Raw genomic sequence first — 21960 nt, 5'->3', positions numbered from 1 at the left:
AACAATGTTATTAAAAAAGAATTACAGACTTATTATACTCTAAAAAGGTTAGTCTAACTTAAAAATGCGCACATTTAGTTGTATTCAGTGTTAAAAAATATTGGTAACACTTTAGTATGGGGAACATATTCTAAGTAACAAAGACTTAAGAGTTATTTGGACACTAGGGGACCATATAAGGGTTAGGGTTACTAATAAGCAATAATTCTGAGGTTATAAGGGAAGACCCTTAGTTATTGGCTTACTGGTTGTAAAATAAGGCCATGCAGAAAAAGGCATTAATAAGTACTTAAAAATGACTAATTAAGAGCCAATATGTTACGAATTTGCATGTTAATAAGCAACTAATTAATGGTGAATATGTTCCCCATATCAAAGTATTACCAAAATATAATATGGCTCTCACGGAACATCGTTTTTAAAATATTTGGCTTTCATGGCTCTCTCAGCCAATAAGGTTCCCGACCCCTGCTTTACTGTGTGGTCAGTCTTTAGAAATTTGAGGGCAGGTAGACTTAGACTTAGACAAACAGTAGCTCAGTTACAATGATGGAGAGTGTAAGGATGGAAAGGACAATGCAGGTATAAATAGACTAGATATAGCAATATAAAATATAACATATCTACGGCGCGAGAGTGTTGAAATAAAGTGTTTCTGGCCTTCCTGTCGGTCGTTTTTTCTTAAAAATGATGTGGCAGCAGCCAGCGTCATCTCACAAGAATAAGAGACTTATTATACTCTAAAAATGTTAGTCTAACCTAAAAATGCGCACATTTAGTTATATTCAGTGTTAAAAAATATTGGTAACACTTTAGTATGGGGAACATATTCTAAGTAACAAAGACTTAAGAGTTATTTGGACACTAGGGGACCATATAAGGGTTAGGGTTACCAATAAGCAATAATTCTGAGGTTATAAGGGAAGACTCTTAGTTAATGGCTTACTGGTTGTAAAATAAGGCCATGCAGAAAAAGGCATTAATAAGTACTTAAAAATGACTAATTAAGAGCCAATATGTTACGAATTTGCATGTTAATAAGCAACTAATTAATGGTGAATATGTTCCCCATATCAAAGTATTACCAAAATATAATATGGCTCTCACGGAACATCGTCTTTAAAATATTTGGCTTTCATGGCTCTCTCAGCCAAAAAGGTTCCCGACCCCTGCTTTACTGTGTGGTCAGTCTTTAGAAATTTGAGGGCAGGTAGACTTAGACTTAGACAAACAGTAGCTCAGTTACAATGGCCACTCTGATGTGGCCATTGTAAGGATGGAAAGGACAATGCAGGTATAAATAGACTAGATATAGCAATATAAAATATAACATATCTACGGCGCGAGAGTGTTGAAATAAAGTGTTTCTGGCCTTCCTGTCGGTCGTTTTTTCTTAATAATGATGTGGCAGCAGCCAGCATCATCTCACAAGAATAAGAGACTTATTATACTCTAAAAATGTTAGTCTAACTTAAAAATGCGCACATTTAGTTGTATTCAGTGTTAAAAAATATTGGTAACACTTTAGTATTGGGAACATATTCTAAGTAACAAAGACTTAAGAGTTATTTGGACACTAGGGGACCATATAAGGGTTAGGGTTACTAATAAGCAATAATTCTGAGGTTATAAGGGAAGACTCTTAGTTAATGGCTTACTGGTTGTAAAATAAGGCCATCCAGAAAAAGGCATTAATAAGTACTTAAAAATGACTAATTAAGAGCAAATATGTTACGAATTTGCACGTTAATAAGCAACTTATTAATGGTGAATATGTTCCCCATATCAAAGTATTACCAAAATATAATACGGCTCTCACGGAACATCGTTTTTAAAATATTTGGCTTTCATGGCTCTCTCAGCCAATAACGTTCCTTTACTCTATGGTCAGTCTTTAGAAATTTGAGGGCAGGTAGACTTAGACTTAGACAAACAGTAGCTCAGTTACAATGATGGAGAGTGTAAGGATGGAAAGGACAATGCAGGTATAAATAGACTAGATATAGCAATATAAAATATAACATATCTACGGCGCGAGAGTGTTGAAATAAAGTGTTTCTGGCCTTCCTGTCGGTCGTTTTTTCTTAATAATGATGTGGCAGCAGCCAGCGTCATCTCACAAGACCCGTGGGTGCCCTGACTGTCAATCAAGTGACCAAAGTCACATCTTGGTGAAGATTGATGATCACTCATTTTTAGCTGTATTTTTTTTTTTTTTTATGCCTTGCTGGTAGTCGACTGACACACCCTCCACCATCCACCCCTTGCTCGTCATCCACGTAATGGACAACCCTGTTATTTTGTGTGTGTGTGTGTGTTTGTGTGCGTGTGTGTGTGTACTCACCAGCCTCCAGCTGCGTATAGCGGTCCATGGTGTGGAGCAGCTGGCTGTGGGCGGGAGGATGGTCTACTCCACCTGTTCACTCAACCCCATTGAGGACGAAGCTGTCATAGCGGCGCTATTGGAGAAGAGTGAAGGTAGCAAACAATACACTGTACACTGACTACTCTCAATATGGCTGCACTATTTTAAGGAAAAAAACAAGTAATTGCGATTTTTCCCTCAGAAATTCGATTTGCGATTTGTATGTTTTATACATGTAAATGCATAGAACAGTGAAAATAACAAGTAAAGGAAGATAAGATGCTTTTTAGACTTTAACCTGGGGGCCACATTGGGCTTAAAAAAATTGAAATAGCCTGTACATATGTGTATTTATAAAATTGATATAATGGATGTATAATTAATATAATTGAATATTAAGAGTGTGAAAGTTGGACTCCTACATTGTTTACTTCCCTGATGACCTTAAATTTTTGTAATCAATCAGATATATCAAGCAGCTAAAATGTGCCAAACATGCATTTTTCCCTTAATGCATTGTAATGGACTTAAATCGCATTTTTATGCTGCCTAAACACTTTTTTGTAATAATATCCACAAAGTTTAGTGCGCAGGTTGTGTTTTGTGTGACGACTTTTTGTGTTGGTTGCATTTGTATTTTTTTTTTCTGGGGTGGCGTGTCTCGGTTGGTAGAGCGGCTGTGCCTGCAACGTCAGGATTTCTAGGTTCAATTCCCGCTTCCACCAACTGTCGTGTCTTTGGGCAAGATTATCTACCCACCTGCTCCTACTGCAACTCACACTGCTTTGAGTGTAGCTTAAAAAGGTGTATAATGGTTTGTAAAGCGCTTTGAGTCTCTGGAAAAAAGCGCTATATAAATATAATTCACTTTACTTTTTTGCATCATGACTAGGGAAGGTCGTCATCAAGTAAAATGAAATTAATTAAATGTATATAGCACTTTTACATAGGCAAACCCAATATCTAAGTTCCATTGAAAGCAGTGTGGGTGGCACTGGGAGCAGTTGGGTAAAGTGTCTTGCCCAAGGACACAACGGCAGTGACTAGGATGACGGAAGCGGGTATCGAACCCGGAACCCTCAAGTTGCTGGCACGGCCACTCTACCAACCGAGCTATACCGCCCGTAAATTGGCCCGATTTACTAACATTGTCCATAAGCTGGTGACAAAATTGCTACGGTCATTCCGACAGTTATTTCAAGTCAATCTGGAAAGACCTGAGGGCCAAATTCTATGCAGAATTCATGAGGTGTCGCGGGCCAAACTGAAGAAGCTGGCAGCCGTAGTTTGAACATCCCTGCGTGAGAACAATTTGCAGTCATTTATTTAAAAATATTTTGCTTTTTGCAGAGCTTTTGTCCACATCATGTTCCTAAATGAAATAAATAATCGATAAAAACTATACAGTGTTCCTAATGTAATGTAATATATAATAATAATGCAAGTAACCATTTAAAACTTTATACACTTGTATTTCTTATTACTGTAGAATTGCTTACCATTGTACTGTAATTGGAAGGTAAATAATCCCCAAAAATAATGAACTTTCGCTTTTGTAAGCAAACATGTAACTTGAATAAATATCAAACATCTTAAAGTGCAATATTTTTCCCAGTAGGAAAAACCAGGTTGTGCGTTTTGTTTGCGTTGCCCCCACTTAATCACAACATTCTGGCTCCTTCGTCCGTGTCGATGGGCTCATATTGCCCATACCATTTGAAGCTGAAATATTCCCACGAGACATATTTTTTCCCCCCGTCTGATTTGTGTTACTTTGCGGCACTTCTGACTAGACTGTGCTTCCTGTGCGTGTCAAGCTCTACCGTCCAAAGGCAAAACCTAGTAACTCACTTCTAGCTGATTTTGAGAAAACAAAGGAAAACCAATCCATCTTGATGCTGTCTTACAAAGATCTACAAAGTCATCAAACGTATAGATGTTTTCTTGAGCTTTCATTTTCTTGCCGATTGAGCCACGGATTGAATCTGCTCTCATGAACGTGTGCCCTTTCTCCAGATATTTTATCACAATCTCGGGTGGGCCCCATTCTGCGTTTGCACAGTTTTTATTTTGAGCTCCACAGTTAGCTGCCCAAAAGAGTATGCAAGAGGAAGAATCAAGAACGATACATTTAATAAAGGTGCTTGCAACGTCCTGGGCCAATCTTCCAAATATCCCCTCGTGCCATAATATCACATAATCAGGTTGACCGTCGGCCCCCATTCGTGCAAATGTCTCATTAAAGACAATAAGGCGACTGACAAAGAAGCTCCGATTGGTCCCTTGAGATACTAGGTTTTTCTGTTTTATCTACGTGGTTATGTGGTAGTTGCTAGGTCCTGCGATGCGCGTAACAGCTTACTTACGGAACAAATTACAATATCGCATACACTAATGTAAAGTATATCACCTAGGAACTCCAAAATTATTATCAGCTCAGTTTTGACCAAAATTGAGTTACTGGGTTTTGCCTTTGGACGGGAGAGCTGGTGGTCCGGCTCTGCGCCCACCAACAACTGTAAAGAGGGCTCTCTGCGTTCACTAAATTCCACTAGTGAATAAAGGCCATGCAGAGATTAAGATCTCTTCCTCCCAGTTTGAAGCAAGATAGAAACACAAGCCTCAATAATTCTGTCGGTGACGGTGAAGAATAAAAGCCCTCATCCTCCTATGGTTCCCTTATCACACTCGTTTTAAACTTTGAGGTGATTCCAATAATCGTGCAACCCTACTTTTTGGGTATTATCCCTCGAGAAGAGTCTGACTTGGTTTTTCCGATATAGGAGCACTGGAGCTTGTGGACTGCTCTTCAGACCTGCCAGGCTTGAAGTGGATGCCCGGCGTCACTTCCTGGAAGGTGATGCAACATCAGCATCACAACCTTTGTCTAGCCTAGAAAGGATGCCAAGTGTTCTTGTGCCTGCAGCTGATGACCAAAGAGGGCAAGTGGTACCCTGACTGGTCGGCGGTTCCAAGCAGCCGGCACACTCAAATCCGACCCACCATGTTCCCGCCCACTGACACCGAGAAACTGGCAGGCATGCATCTGGAGAGATGGTATGAACAATAAATGATGTCCAGCAGAGGGCGCTGTTGTCCCATCTTTAACCTTCTTGAATGCAGGACTGAAAGTCTTCTTGTATCTCTGCTGGCACATTTCTCCATGTGCTTGATTCTCTTATCCCAGCTCAGACTTCATTACAAGCTTTTGTCTTCCCAGCATGAGGATTTTGCCCCATCACCAGAACACAGGAGGTTTCTTTGTGGCCGTGTTGATGAAGAAAGCCCCCATGCCCTGGAACAGAAGATACCCCAAGGTACTCTCCAGACTTGTCCTTCGCCTGTTCAGTTTTTATCCGTCACAGCTGGTAACTCCTTTACTTGACCAGCTTGGGAGAGACGCCTCGTCTGGCACCGAGGCCCAAACACAGAGCTCCTCGGGGGCCCCTGCACCGACTCCCTGCCTCCCCGAGAGCATCGCCGCAGACGGAGAAGAGCGGGAGGAAGACGGCGCCGAGGGCACAGTAGACGGAGATGCCCAGGAGGGAACAGCCAAAGAAGATCAGGAGAAGAGTGACAATCAGGATGGCGTGTGTGGGTGAGTCAGTCCATCCTTATTTTTTATGTTTGCACTCATTCTATCTGCACCACAACCTATTCATGTATTCATATCAAACTATTGGTCAGATATCAGCACAGAAGCATGTATCAGATGGTATCAGTTTGCATCTAAATGTCCTCTAATAAGACCGTCTTTCCTTCTATTTTAATCAAGTCATTTACAAAAAGTAAACATGCTAGGCTGTAGCTTACTAGGAGCTAGCAGCTACGCGACAGCTAAGCACACAAGCTAGACATATGTAATAATCATTGAACAATATTGCAGTGTAAAACAGCACATTTGTCAATATAAAATTAAATCATTATACCGTATTTCCTTGAATTGCCGCCGGGTGTATAGTATGCGCCTGCCTAGAATTACTGCCGGGTACAACTCGTTTCGCAAAATAATTAGCGCATGCTTAGCATTACCGCCGGCTCAGGATTAATGTCGGGTCAAACTCGTTTCGCAAAATAGTTAGCATATGCCTAGAATTTCCGCCGGGTCAAACTCGTCACGATTTCAATCATTTGAAATCGCATAAAGGGAAGAAGATTAAGAGCTATTCAGTAGGATTTAAGGTCCAAGCTATTGAATATGCTAAAAAGAAGAGTAAGCAGCTATGTTTTATTAATATACCGTAGCTGCGTGTGTCAAATATGAGTCGTAAAACGACTCCCGCCTCCTGGTGGTAGAGGGCGCTAGTGATCCTTCTTGCGACTACTCGGCTGCAGAAAAAGTGACAACAAGCAGCAAGAGTGAGCAGCGATCGTTTATTTTTTCCTCTCGCTTGCACTTTTCACATGGAGGATTACATATCTAAAATAAAACAGTTTTCTAAACTGGACTTTCAATCGAAGCAGGAGGTAATAAAGGAAGATCTCCGTCGAGACAGAGAGACTTTTAAAACTGAAGAAAGATAAGAAAGACTTCTATAAACAAGTTATCGATGCTTTTGATCAGAAGGAGCTGCGCATGGACTTCATTTATAAGTAAAAGTAAGACCATAATAACATTTTTTTTATTAAATGTGCTTTTCATGATGGTATCCTTTCATCACACTCAAATGTATAGGCACAGGCCTAAATTTACCGCATGCCTTTGGTAAGCGCTGGAGTGAGAAGAGGTTTTAAATTAATTAGCCCCCCGGTGGCAATTCAAGGAAATACGGTAGACAAGTATTAAATCATTATAGTTACATAGTACTTACACATACAAAGTCTACAAGGCAGAAACGTATCAGAAAGTATCCAGTAACAAAGGTGTCCGCATCATTATTATTTTTTTTAAGGTTCCCCATTAGCTGGTTGCCACAACAACCCACTAGTCTTCCTGGGGTCCACAAACTCAATACAATTACAAGTAAAAGCATATAATTATAACTACACAATACAGAGACAAATACAAGCATCAACAAGCAAACTACTTTACAGTCACAGAATATAATTAACAAGCAAACTACTTTACAGACTTAAATAATATATTAATTTCCTTTTTAAAAAGCTGTGTACTTTCAATGCCGTTGAGAATTGGAGGCAGGTTATTCCAGAGCGATACGGATCTATAAATAAAGGATTTCCGCAAAGCATTCTTCCTGGGACGAGGGAGTACAAAATGCCTCTCACTAGACGCCCTGGTATTATGATTATGCATAGTGCTAATGTAAACTATTTGGGCCATGAGAAAAGCAGGAGTCTTACGACCCGTTACTGATTTAAACAGTAACGGGTAGCTGCACTGTTAGCCAGGAAAGAGAAGCATTCAGTTTACTTAAAGGGGAACATTATCACCAGACCTATGCAAGCGTCAATATATACCTTGATGTTGCAGAAAAAAGACCATGTATTTTTTCAACCGATTTCCGAACTCTAAATGGGTGAATTTTGGCAAATTAAACGCCTTTCTGTTTATCGGTCTTTTAGCGATGACGTCAGAACGTGACGTCACCGAGGTAACACACCCACCATTTTCATTTTCAACACATTACAAACACTGGGTCTCAGCTCTATTTTCCGTTTTTTCGACTATTTTTTGGAACCTTGGAGACATCATGCCTTGTCGGTGTGTTGTCGGAGGTTGTAACAACACTAACAGGGAGGGATTCAAGTTGCACCACTGGCAAGAAATCTGCCGCCAGACCCCCATTGAATGTACCGAAGTGTCTTCACATTTGACCGGCGATGCTAAGACAGACGTGGCACAGATATGTATGGATAACCTGCAGATGCATTTGCAACAATTAAGTCAACGAAATCACAAAGGTGAGTTTTGTTGATGTTGTTGACTTATGTGCTAATCAGACATATTTGGACACGGCATGACTGCCAGCTAATTGATGCTAACATGCTACGCTAATCGATGCTAACATGCTATTTACGCTAGCTGTATGTACATTTGAAACTAGATACCCACATTTAATGCGAAACAAACACTTACCAATCGACGGATTTAAGTTGCTACAGTGTCACAAGATGCGAAAGTCCTGATCGTTTGGTCCGCACATTTTACCGGCGATGCTAATAAGGCAGCCATGCTATGGGCCACTTCATTAGGTACACCCACGCTATGGCTGAATAGCGTCAATAGCTATTCGCTCAATAGCTTCAATTTCTTCTTCAATTTCGTTTTTGCTATCTGCCTCCATACTCCGACCATCTGTTTCAATACATGCGTAATCTGTTGAATCGCTTAAGCCGCTGAAATCTGAGTCTGAATCCGAGCTAATGTCGCTATATCTTGCTGTGGTAACCGCCATGTTGTTTACATTGGCAGCCCTGTATGACGTCACAGGGAAATGGATAGTGGCTTCCAAGCTAGTGAAAATAAGGCTCTTTAAAGCTTTATTTAGGGATATTCTGGGACCGATAAAATTTGGAAAAAAAATTTCAAAAAATACAACAAGCCACTGGGAACTGATTTTTATTGTTTGTAACCCTTTTGAAATTGTGATAATGTTCCCCTTTAACATTGGTTCTTGGTGAACGACCCAGAACCAGCCTCTTTAAAATTACTGCATCATGAGCACTGCCTTCCAGTTAGGGATCCATAGGTTAATATTTTTTATTCTTACCGCGTGTTTCCGAGTAATTTCAGTTGATCCGACATTACACGTTACAAAATAAAAGTATGTGCGATGAGTCGTGCTGGTATCGTATTGGATTAACGTCAGTATCGGCAAAGGTTCCAATATTGGTATCATACTGGACACACTTAATATTTATAATTAAATATTGTATTTAAGATATTGTGCACGTTTTATTCCTGTGTTACTAATGAGGCTCAATCTGGGGACAGAATGTGGTCCTGTTGTTGAATCTTGTTACTTTCCTTCCCCAGGCCTCCACCGTCCAAGAAGGTGAAACTGTTTGGCTACAAAGAAGATCCTTTTGTGTTCCTAAGTGAAGATGATCCCATCTTCACCTCCATGCAGTGAGTGCAGCTGACCTCTATGTGGCGCCCTTCCAACCTTCCACTTCATGAACTCTACTCGCCAGATCTTTCTACGATTTGTCTGCGGACTTCCCCAAGCTCAACGTCCTGAGCAGAACCCACGAGGGCAAGAAGAGACACTTGTACATGGTGTCCAAGGAGCTGCGCAACGTGCTGGTCAACAACTGCGAGCGCATGAAGGTGCGTATCTGCTTTTCTTCACATCATCTCCAATCCAAAATATCACTGGACTGCAAATTAAAGATGCTCAAACTAATCTAAGCTACATGATCGAAACAAACATCTGAGTCAGGGTTGCCCAAACTTTCTCTACTGAACAATCAAAGCATGCAGGGACATTTTCACCAACACAATTTATACATTGTTTCAACCTTTAGGGCTCCGGAAAAATGTTAAGTCATATTATTAGTATTATTATATTTTTCTATTCAATGCTTACCGTATTTCGTTGAATTGCCGCCGGGGCGCTAATTAATTTAAAACCTTTTCTCACTCCGGCGTTTACATAAGGCATGTGGTAAATTTAGGCCTGCGCTTATAAATTTGAGTGTGATGTAAAGGATACCATCATGAAAAGCACATTTAATAAAAAAAACATAATTATGGTCTTACCTTTACTTATAAAGGAAGTCCATGCGCAGCTCCTTTTAAACAAAAGCATCGATAACTTGTTTATAGAAGTCTTCCTTATCTTTCGTCAGTTTTAAAAGTCTTTCTGTCTCGATGGAGATCTTCCTTTATTACCTCCTGCTTCGATTGAAAGTCCAGTTTAGAAAACTGTTTTATTTTAGATATGTAATCCTCCATGTTAAAAGTGCAAGCGAGAGGGAAAATAAACAATCGCTGCTCACTCTTGCTGCTTGTTGTCACTTCTTCCGCAGCCGAGTAGTCGCAAGAAGGATCACTAGCGCCCTCTACCACCAGGAGGCGGGAGTCATTTAATGACTCATATTTGGCTCACGTAGCTACGGTATATTAATAAAACATAGCTGCTTACTGTTCTTTTTAGCATATTCAATAGCTTGGACCTTAAATCCTACTGAATAGCTCTTAATCTTCTTGCCTTTATGCGATTTCAAATTATTGAAATCAGCGTCCTCCATTTTGAAAATGACGACAGGTGAAGTGTCACTCGTGACGTGACGAGTTTGACCTTGCGGAAATTCTAGGCATATGCTAATTGTTTTACGAAACGAGTTTGACACGGCAGTAATTCTAGGCAGGCGCATACTAAATACCCCGCGGCAATTCAAGGAAATATGGTAAATCTCTAACTAAACTTCAAGTCTACCTGTTGATATATTTTTTTTTTTATTGTTTTTTGCCCTTTTTGTCAAAACCCTGTTTTTTATGGCAAAAACTAAAATATGAAATATTTCCTCTCTAAACTACCGTATTTCCTTGAATTGCCGCCGGGTTGCTAATTTATTTAAAACCTCTTCTCACTCCTGCGCTTACCAAAGGCATGCGGTAAAAGTAAGCATGCGCTAATTATTTTAAAACCTCTTCTCACTCTGGCACTTACCAAAGGCATGCAGTAAAAATTTGAGTGTGATGTAAGCTTGGAGCTTAAATCCTACTGAATAGCTCTTAATCTTCTTCCCTTTATGCGATTTCAAATGACTGGTATTGAAATCAGCCTCCTCCATTTTGAAAATGATGACAGGGGAAGTGTCACGCGTGACGTGACGAGTTTGACCCGGCGGTAATACTAAGCATGCGCTAATTATTTTGCGAAAAGAGTTTGACCCGGCAGTAATTCTAGGCAGGCGCATACTATATACCCGGCGGCAATTCAAGGAAATACGGTATTTAAAATTTGAAATATTCGATGTGAAGTAATTCAAGCCTTAAATAGGTAATTTGTTCATAACAATATTTTATTTCATTATTTTTTGAGCAATCACTGAATATTTGGGTGTGTCAAAGGGCCCCACTCAATTTTTTTTTTACTTTTACTTAAATGCCTACTGAAACCCACTACTACCGACCACGCAGTCTGATAGTTTATATATCAAAGATGAAATATTAACACTGCAACACATGCCAATACGGCCGCTTTAGTTTACTAAATTGCTATTTTAAATTTCGCGCCTAAATATTCTGCTGAAACGTTTCGGTATGATGACGCGTGCGCGTGACGTCACGCATTGTAGAGGACATTTTGTTCTAGCACCGTTCCCAGCTATAAGTCATCTGTTTTCATCGCATAATTCCACTGTATTCTGGACATCTGTGTTGCTGAATCTTTTGCAATTTGTTCAATGAACAATGGAGACATCAAAGAAGAAAGCTGTAGGTGGGAATCGGTGTATTGCGGCCGCTTTTAGCAACACAAACACAGCCGGTATTTAATTGTTTACATACCCGAAAGATGACGGTGAAGTTTTACTATGGAACAGAGCGGTCAAGCGAACACGGTTGGATTGGACACAAAGTACAGCGATCATTTCAAAAGATCGTGTTTCGAAGAGGGTCCCTTACGAAGGGCAGAGATGGGCATCGCCACCACCCGTCAACTAGTGCTGAAGAAAGGTGCGGGGCCGACCTTCCCTAAGTGAAGTGAAGGGAAGTGAATTATATTTATATAGCGCTTTTCTCTAGTGACTCAAAGCGCTTTACATAGTGAAACCCAATATCTAAGTTACATTTAAACCAGTGTGGGTGGCACTGGGAGCAGGTGGGTAAAGTGTCTTGCCCAAGGACACAACGGCAGTGACTAGGATGACGTAAGCGGGAATCGAACCGGCAACCCTCAAGTTGCTGGCACGGCCGCTCTACCAACCGAGCTATGCCGCCCTAAAACACTAGTAACACAATAAGCAGATAAGGGATTTTCCAGAATTATCCTTGTAAATGTGTCTAATAACATCTGAATCCCTCCCACTGCATAGTCTATTTTTTTTTCTCTAGTCCTTCACTCTCACTTTCCTCATCCACAAATCTTTCATCTTCGCTCAAATTAATGGGGAAATTGTCGCTTTCTCAGTCTGAATCGCTGTTGCTGCTGGTGGCCATGATTGTAAACAATGTTCAGATGTGAGGAGCTCCACAACCCGTGACGTCACTCGCACATCGTCTGCTACTTCCGGTACAGGAAGGCTTTTTTATCAGCACTAAAAGCTGCGAACTTTATCGTCGATGTTCTCTACTAAATCCTTTCAGCAAAAAAAATGATCAAGTATGACACATAGAATGGACCTGCTATCCCCGTTTAAATAACAAAATCTCATTTCAGTAGGTCTTTAAATCTCTAGATCAATTTCAGCTCTAATGGTCATTAATAAGTTTTTACTTTTTCATAGTTTATTTTATGCCCTTTTTTTTAATGACACCCTAACTATGCAGTATTTTCCCCAGAAAAGTAGAATATTTGATGTGAAGTAATTGAATAACTCAATCATTTAAAACATACATTTTCTTTATTTGTTCGAGCAATGACCGCTTGAAAGAAAAAAATCTGCCTGCGTGGCATTTTTGTGTTATTAGTCAACATTGTAACCACTTCTCGCTATATTTCACATTTTTTCTCTTTAATTTCTTTTTTGTGGTTTGTGTCCAAACACAAACCACAACTTTGGACACTGGATGGAAGCTCTGGCATAAGTGACAAAGAGCGTAATGTCTAATTAATTATTACAATTATTTGGACTACGGGATAAATAATGGCGCACGTTGGCCCCATCAACAGTTTGTTGGCTGAATGGCAACTTTCATGCTTTGTGTCATGTTGTGCGACGTACTGTACATCCTAATCGTGCATGGCTATGCTGACTTTATTTACCTCCTGTTGTTCTGTGGACTCTGGCAAACACGCACTGCTGCCCGCTGGGACTCCGCTTCACTTTGTTTACTCAGCCTGAAGCGACCTGGAGGGAAAAAATAATAGATGTCAGGCCTTTTGTTTATGTCTAAAATTGCCTGTTTTACTGTGGAATCTTTATGAATATACAAGGGATGCCAGTTATGTTGAACATAATAGATCACTACTAGGTAACGTGGTAAGGAAAATGTCCATTTTTTGATTCTTTAAAGGGAGCTCCATCTTAAACTGTTCTTTTCAAAGAGCCATTCTAACAACTGGCTCTTTTTTTATAGTCAGGTGTTCTTTTAACAAGGAAACAATCATTAGTATCAGTTAAATATTACTCTTATTGGTGGGAATTATTTCATAAATAAATGGGTTGTACTTGTATAGCGCTTTTCTACCTTCAAGGTACTCAAAGCGCTTTGACACTACTTCCACATTTACCCATTCACACACACATTCACACACTGATGGAGGGAGCTACCATGCAAGGCGCCAACCAGCACCCATCAGGAGCAAGGGTGAAGTGTCTTGCTCAGGACACAACGGACGTGACGAGGTTGGTACTAGGTGGGAGTTGAACCAGGGACCCTCGGGTCGCGCACGGCCACTCTCCCACTGCGCCACGCCGTCCCTATAGTGTGGGTTATTATTTACTTTTGTCGAGTTTTCATTGTAAACATAAAAAAAATGTGTATCATATTGAAAAACACACAAATAATGAGTAAGAAAAAGAATGCATTTTCGGTATAATATAAAAGGTATAAATTAAACTACAATAAAAGTTCAAACATTTAAAAATGGGAGTATAAAATTGTACGAGCCTACCTTGAACTAGTATCTTTTAAAACAGGGGTAGGGAACCTATGGCTCTAGAGCCAGATGTGGCTCTTTTGATGACTGAGTCTGGCTCTCAGATAAATCTTAGCTGACAATGCTTAACGCGATAATTATGAATAATTTCGCTGGTAATCACAGTGCTAAAAATAATGTGCAAAATATAAAACATTGTCATGCATTTAAATCCATCCATCCGTTTTCTACCGCACCTGTTCAAGAAGTCGCATTAATGGTAAGAAGTATTGTATGTCACGATGGGGGGGGGTCGCAGCTTACTGCAGGGTCGTTCCCCCAGGAAGGCAGATGGACTACTTGGGACATGGCATTTAAGTAAAAACATGATTTAATTTAAACAAAAAAAAGATACAAACAAAAATCGCTCACGGTGGAGGCACAACTTGGGCTAAAGAACAAAGCTAACGCATAAACAGACTATGAACATAAATCAAACAAAACTTACTTGGCATGGCATGAAGCACGAAACTATGGGAAGGCACGAAACAAGTCAGCACAGGGCGACTGACTGGCAAAGACGAGCTTAAATACTGCCTCTGATTAGTGCTCGGGAAGCAGGTGAGCGGGCATTTTGTCCACCAGAAACAGGTGGACAAAATGAGTAACCAAGGAAACCAGACAAGGGAGTGGAAAAACAGGAACTTAAAGAGTCCAAAGGACAAACAGCACATGGCCAAACAAAAACATGATCAACATTATTGGTTAGCTTCAGAATAATAATGTTATAAAAAAGAATAAGATACTTATTATACTCTAAAAATGTTGGTCTTACTTAAAAATGCACGCATTTAGTTGTATTCAGTGTTAAAAAATATGATATGGCTCTCACGGAAATATATTTTGAAATATTTGGCTTTCATGGCTCTCTCAGCCAAAAAGGTTCCCGACCCCAGTTTTCAAACAACGGACCCAAAGAGGGAATACAATTATAAATAATATAAAACAATATATATATATTTTTAGATGAAAACACATATGAATGTATGTATATGCACAGAAAGTATTCAGACCCTTTTAATATTAAAGGGGTCAGAATACTCTCCGTACCCACTGTATGTATGTATGTATACATCTATGTATATTAAAAAAAAAAAAAAGTTAATACATCAAGTGTAAGCAGCATATTAAAAAATTGTATTAAAGCAACAATTAAAAACAAACATTTGCTTTTGCCAACGTGCCAACTTTTCTTTAACCATGAGTTATTTTACGGTCTACTTGCCAGTCAGCTGGCACGCACGTGCAGAGCGGGTAATCGCCGAGGCTAAAGTCGCCTCAAACGAACGGATCACAAAGCGGAATCGTTAAAAGAGCCCTTTTAAAATGTTCGATTCGTTTGCAAACGGCACAATTTATTTTGCGCGCTGCCTGTGTGAGCCTCGGTTCATACCGTGACGGCCAAAATGCAGCGGCGTTCCAGCTAATGATGAGACCCAAATAGCAAGCAGAGGGAAAGGAAAGTGTCAACTGAATGTTAAGTTCGGCATCAAAGCCCCGGCAGGTCACGACCAAAGTTCCATCCATCAAGTGTCGCCGTGAGTGGAGTTATCACCGGACTAAGTGGAGTCTTAAATGTCACTTCTGAGCTGAAGCAGAGAGCAGTTGTCCTCTTCAACTGCAATCTGTAAACTGCTTTCATTTAGTGATTGATTCATATTGTGGAGGACTGCTTCTTTATTTATAGTCTGTCTGGAACATATTCTTGTCTCCATTTGGTCTTTAACTGTTTAATAAACAAATGTTTGTATGAAGCAAACAAATTGTGTAAAATAGGTGTATAAAAAAGTGTATTTATTTATTTAAAAATGTCCTGTTCAGACACTCAGGCAAATAATACTATTGATGTAGAGATTGACTTTAGAAAAGAAGTACTTCTCTTGTTGCCTTCTTTGTATTTCATTAGAATTCTATTAAACAAAAGCTCCAAGAATTGAAAGGAAGCGTTGCCAAAGAGTCACAGCCCTATAAAATAGTATAAAACACTTGAAAAATACTGTATTTCCTTGAATTGTCGCCGGGGCGCTAATTAATTTAAAACCTCTTCTCACTCCGGCGTTTACCAAAGGCATGCGGTAAAGGCAAGCATGCGCTAATTATTTTAAAACCTCTTCTCACTCCGGCGCTTACCAAAGGCATGCGGTAAATTTATAGATTTGAGTGTGATGTATGGATGCCATCATGAAAAGCAAATTTAATAAAAAAAACATCATTATGGTCTTACCTTTACTTATAAATGAAGTCCATGCGCAGCTCCTTCAGATCAAAAGCATCGATAACTTGTTTATAGAAGTCTTCCTTATCTTTCTTCAGTTTTAAAAGTCTCTCTGTCTCAATGGAGATCTTCCTTTATCACCTCCTGCTTCGTTTGAAAGTCCAGTTTAAACAAATGTTTTATTTTAGATATGTTATCCTCCATGTTAAAAGTGCAAGCGAGAGGAAAAAATAAACAATCGCTGCTCACTCTTCTTCTGCAGCAGAGTAGTCGCAAGAAGGATCACTAGCGCCCTCTACCACCAGGAGGCGGGAGTCATTTAATGACTCGTATTTGACACACGCAGCTACGGTATATTAATAAAACATAGCTGCTTACTGTTCATTTTAGCATATTCAATAGCTTGGACCTTAGATCCTACTGAATAGCTCTTAATCTTCTTCCCTTTATGCAATTTCAAATGATTGAAATCAGCCTCCTCTATTTTGAAAAAGATGACAGGTGAAGTGTCACTCGTGACGTGACGAGTTTGACCCGGCGGAAATTCTAGGCATATGCTAATTATTTGGCGAAACGAGTTTGACCCAGCGGAAATTCTCGACATGCGCTAATAAAGATAATATTTTGCGAAACGAGTTTGACCCGGCAGTAATTCTAGGCAGGCACATACTATATACCCGGGGGCAATTCAAGGAAATACGGTAAGTGAAAAATTTGCGGGTTTACAGACACAATGCGATGCATTTTCATGTTTTGACTTGAGATAAATGCTGACGGCCATTTTCCCCTGCAGGTGATAAACACAGGAGTGAAAGTGTGGTCTCGCAACAGTGATGGAGAAGAGTTCGGTTGTGCCTTTAGAGTGGCTCAAGAGGTGAGAGGTTTTTATTCAATGTGTTACTCTTTTTCATGACGATCAATCAATTTATTATACATCGTCATGCTATGATTAATCATAGGGTGTGTGACTAATACAAATGAACATCCAATATGCAATAGGAGAAATAGGACTTGAGAGAAAAATCTCATTTGAAACATTTGTGTGCACGTAAAACGCTGAAGACCTTGAGCATAGCAGTATGTGGAGGGAAATTATGGAATGGATTAAGCAAAGAAGTTAAACAAAAACTTCACAAAGTACAAACCTAATAAACATTCTGAATCTTATTGAAAAATGTGATCATCTTATTCATCTCCCAATGTGAACCATGAATTATCGATTTAGGAGAACTGTATTTATTCTTGATTCATTTAATAATTACTTACTTACTAGTTTGACTTTAATATTTTTGGAGCGCACAAGTATATAAGAATTTACAAAACTGAAACAATATAAACAAAGAATGCCACACTGACACTCGTAAATGTGTTAGCGTATTACATTACATTACAATAGCACCTACAAATGTGCATGAAAACACTCCTAAAGTCGACACACATGAAACGGTTTAGTAAGTAAGAATGGTTTTAGTTATATTGTAAAACCTACAATCGTCGCTTGGCATGGTGAATGGAGAATCCATACGAGTAGAAACACTCTGGATGGCTAATAGACTCAACTCTAAACAGAAGGGCACTGGAGCATGTGCAGTAAGCGAACTCGTCCAAAGGTTGGCGCCATATGACAAACAATAAAACACCTCATCAGTGTGTTTGCTATTTTATTACGGCCGTCCGGGAAGACAAATCCCCAAATTGGCTGCACCGTTTTATAAGCCGGAGTACTCAAAGCGTCGGAAAAAAGTATCCGCTTACAGTCCGGAATTTATGGTATTTATTTATTCACTGTTACTGATTGAGTAAGAAAAAAAAAGTGTCAGGGGTAGGATGAAATAAGCTCTGCTTCCTTCTTTTCCTGTTGGTACATGATGTATCATATTGTCTTTGCGTGCAAGTTCCAATTAAGTTACATCATAACTAAAACCTTCATGCACCGTTTTAAAAGTGCAATGACCATGTTGACAATGTGCATTTATTATGAACAAATAATGAAGGTTATGGCAAGAAGTTCAATCTTTATTTCATATATTTTGGCAATAGTGTTTTATCTGAACAGTTACCTTGATAAACTAATCTGATTAATGACTACTGATTACTCCTTTAGAAAGGGACTTAATTACTTTACTGATTAGTTGATTTTAAAAGTAACAAAGTTATATTCCAAGTTACGTTACCGACATTACCCCCACCGCCTCAACATGCCAATTGCCAATAATCACTTTATTTAACATCAACATCTGGCCTTAACAAAAATACCGTATTTCCTTGAATTGCCGCCGGGGCGCTAATTTATTTAAAACCTCTTCTCACTCCGGCACTTACCAAAGGCATGCAGTAAATTTAGACCTGCGCTTAAAAATTTGAGTGTGATGTAAGGATACCATCATGAAAAGCACATTTAATTAAAAAAAACGTTATGGTCTTACCTTTACTTATAAATGAAGTTCATGCGCAGCTCCTTCTGATCAAAAGCATCGATAACTTGTTTATAGAAGTCTTCCTTATCTTTCTTCAGTTTTAAAAGTCTCTCTGTCTCGATGGAGATCTTCCTTTATTACCTCCTGCTTCGATTGAAAGTCCAGTTTAGAAAATGTATTTATTTTAGATATGTAATCCTCCATGTTAAAAGTGCAAGAGAAAGGAAAAAATAAAAACACGCTGCTCACTCTTGCTGGTCCAGTTCATGGTCAGTAGGTGTGAAGCCATAGCGCGCTATTTTTTGGGTTGTTCCCGACTTTGCAGACCGCTGCTATCAGTTAGCTCGGCTCCTCACGTGTAGTGCGGGCGACGACAGAATTATCCTCGGACAACTCCCCCTCTCGTTATGCTCCGTGGGTGATCTCTTTATCCCACCACTGCCACCATGAAGTGTTATTGTATAAATAATACACTGGGTATTTTTGACTGGAACATGCTTTATTTCAGCCCTTGTTGTTTACATAGCCAGCATAAGAGTAGTGGTGTTACATCCTAAAAGATCCGTCGTGCACCCCCCGCGTCATATCCGTCCCCAGCACATATCACGACTCTTGTTGTCACTTCTTCTTCAGCCGAGTAGTCGCAAGAAGGATCACTAGCGCCCTCTACCACCAGGAGGCGGGAGTCATTTAATAACTCATATTTGACACACGCAGCTACGGTATATTAATAAAACATAGCTGCTTACTGTTTGTTTTAGCATATTCAATAGCTTGGACCTGAAATCCTCCTGAATAGCTCTTAATCTTCTTCCCTTTATGCGATTTCAAATGATTGAAATCAGCCTCCTCCATTTTGAAAATGATGACAGGTGAAGTGTCACTCGTGACGTGACGAGTTTGACCCGGCGGAAATTCTAGACATGCGCTAATAAAAATAATATTTTGCGAAACGAGTTTGACCCGGCGTTAATTCTGAGCAGGTGGTAATGCTAAGCATGCGCTAATTATTTTGCGAAACGAGTTTGACCCGGCAGTAATTCTAGACAGACGCATACTATATACCCGGTGGCAATTCAAGGAAATATGGTACTTGTTTTACATATTAAACAAATAAATAATGACAGTCTTTATTTACTAGACATAAATACTTATATTATCTATATATATATTTAAAAAAAAAACAGTTGACATTTATTCTTTCTTTTTTATACAATAAGATAAATACTGTCTTTTTTACCTGACTGTTAATACTGCAGTGGCAAAACATACAAATATATATGCCAAACTTTTTTTCTGAACACTGAAGTTGTTGTTCACAACATCAGAGCAGCTCGGCGTGCTTTTACCAAACTGCGTATAACACCACATGTTAGCTCTCATTCTTCTATTGTTATAATCCAGTTATGAGTCAACCAGTGGTTGACAAAAGCCTCTCAAAGCTCTTGTCAGAAAGTCTATTTGTCATTCAGTGCGGCTTCCAGGTCGCTCTCCATCTCCAGGTAAGACGAAAAAAGGATGCTCTGTGAGGCAAGTCCGCTTTGATCGTAGCGAGGATCTTGTTTATTGTGGCACAAAACCAGGGCGACATTTCCTCGACAACAACTTCTTTATCTCCAAATAATGAATGGATTTCCAACTTGAAAACGGGCTTCTCTCTGTGCCCTCCATTGTTGTTTACTTTGCTGATACTCATGCTAAACACATGACTTGTCGCTTACGTGACGTCACTTTACAAGACGGCAAGAGGAAATACAATTAATTTTCACGAGGGAAAATTAAAAATAAAATGAAATAGTAACGCACAGTGACTTGGGTTACCGTATTTCTTTGAATTGCCGCCGGGTATATAGTATGCGCCTGTCTAGAATTACTGCCGGGTCAAACTTGTTTCGCAAAATAATTAGCATAGCCTAGAATTTCCACCGGGTCAAACTCGTCACGTCACGAGTGACACTTCACCTGTCATCATTTTCAAAATGTAGGAGGCTGATTTCAATCATTTGAAATCGCATAAAGGGAAGAAGATTAAGAGCTATTCAGTAGGATTTAAGGTCCAAGCTATTGAATATGCTAAAAAGAACAGTAAGCAGCTATGTTTTATTAATATACCATAGCTGCGTGTGTCAAATATGAGTCATTTAATGACTCCCGCCTCCTGGTGGTAGAGGGCGCTAGTGATCCTTCTTGCAACTACTCGGCTGCAGAAGAAGTGACAACAAGCAGCAACAGTGAGCAGCGATCGTTTTTTTCCTCTCGCTTGCATTTTTAACACGGAGGATTACACATCTGAAATAAAACAGTTTTCTAAACTGGACTTTCAATTGAAACAGTAGGTAATAATGGAAGATCTCCATCGAGACAGAGAGACTTTTAAAACTGAAAAAAAGATAAGGAAGACTTCTATAAACAAGTTATTGATGCTTTTGATCAGAAGGAGCTGCGCATGGACTTCATTTATAAGTAAAGGTAAGACCATAATAACGATTTTTTTAAATTAAATGTGCTTTATCACATTCAAATTTATAAGCGCAGGCCTAAATTTACCACATGCCTTTGGTAAACGCCGGAGTGAGAAGAGGTTTTAAATTAATTAGCGCCCCGGCAGCAATTCAAGGAAATACGGTTAATAAACTTTAATCTGACTACTAGTTTGGAAACAGTAACGCTTTAGATGTGTCGTTAATTTAAAAAGACATCATATTAGACTTAACTAGTGTATCTGAAGACTAAAATAACGCAGGTGTGCATCACTAACAATAAAGGAGTCTGTTGCATTGCTCACCTGCTGACTCCGCCCCCCTCCTCAGGGCATCTACACTCTGCAGCCGTACATTCGCTCCAGGATCATCACGTTGAGCGTGGAGGATGTGAAGGTGCTGCTGACTCAGGAGAATCCCTTCCTCAGCAAGCTGGAGGAGCACGCCCACGCTCAAGCCAAGAAAATGGGTAGAGTGCGGTGTGTGTGTGTTGATTTTGTGTGGGAGACGAGTTAACACCTTGACTGCTTCCGCTTTGCAGACATGGGCAGCATCGTCTTGAAGTACATCCCCGACCCCCAGTGAGTGTCTTACCTGTCCTGTAGGCTCCAGTCTTCTCCTTCCCTCATCTTCCCTTTCTTGTGGCACAGGAAGCCCTCGGAGCCTCAGTGTCCCATCCGGCTGTGCGGCTGGAGAGGCAAGACGTCCATCCGAGCCTTCGTGGCCCGGAACGAGCGCTACCACTACCTGCGCATGCTGGGCGTGGAGGTGT

The 21960-nt window shown here is 39.9% G+C and overlaps 1 protein-coding gene and 1 long non-coding RNA gene across 4 annotated transcripts in view; one reads left to right on the top strand and one right to left on the bottom strand.

Moving 5' to 3' along the window:
* Positions 1 to 21960, bottom strand: part of LOC133540065 (uncharacterized) — a 64955-nt gene that overhangs the window by 8071 nt on the left and 34924 nt on the right. For all 3 annotated transcript variants that reach the window (XR_009803537.1, XR_009803536.1, XR_009803538.1), the window contains exons 3-6: positions 21783 to 21960; positions 21494 to 21620; positions 13201 to 13285; positions 2345 to 2459 (exon numbers count right to left, since the gene is read on the bottom strand). The exon at positions 21783 to 21960 is cut by the window's right edge and continues 94 nt beyond it. This is a non-coding gene — a long non-coding RNA (uncharacterized LOC133540065). The remainder of the gene's footprint in view (positions 1 to 2344; positions 2460 to 13200; positions 13286 to 21493; positions 21621 to 21782) is intronic.
* The window catches only part of nsun2 (NOP2/Sun RNA methyltransferase 2), a 46389-nt gene that overhangs the window by 17501 nt on the left and 6928 nt on the right, over positions 1 to 21960 (top strand). Inside the window, exons 9-19 of the mRNA XM_061882545.1 lie at positions 2348 to 2478; positions 5149 to 5222; positions 5292 to 5422; positions 5586 to 5682; positions 5755 to 5963; positions 9303 to 9395; positions 9461 to 9596; positions 17085 to 17165; positions 21519 to 21657; positions 21730 to 21769; positions 21839 to 21960. The exon at positions 21839 to 21960 is cut by the window's right edge and continues 125 nt beyond it. Coding sequence (XP_061738529.1) covers positions 2348 to 2478; positions 5149 to 5222; positions 5292 to 5422; positions 5586 to 5682; positions 5755 to 5963; positions 9303 to 9395; positions 9461 to 9596; positions 17085 to 17165; positions 21519 to 21657; positions 21730 to 21769; positions 21839 to 21960 — 1253 coding nt within the window. The remainder of the gene's footprint in view (positions 1 to 2347; positions 2479 to 5148; positions 5223 to 5291; positions 5423 to 5585; positions 5683 to 5754; positions 5964 to 9302; positions 9396 to 9460; positions 9597 to 17084; positions 17166 to 21518; positions 21658 to 21729; positions 21770 to 21838) is intronic.

The sequence above is a fragment of the Nerophis ophidion genome, linkage group LG21 (assembly GCF_033978795.1).
Source record: "Nerophis ophidion isolate RoL-2023_Sa linkage group LG21, RoL_Noph_v1.0, whole genome shotgun sequence".
Taxonomy (NCBI): domain Eukaryota; kingdom Metazoa; phylum Chordata; class Actinopteri; order Syngnathiformes; family Syngnathidae; genus Nerophis; species Nerophis ophidion.
This window is presented reverse-complemented; position numbering and strand designations above follow the sequence as displayed.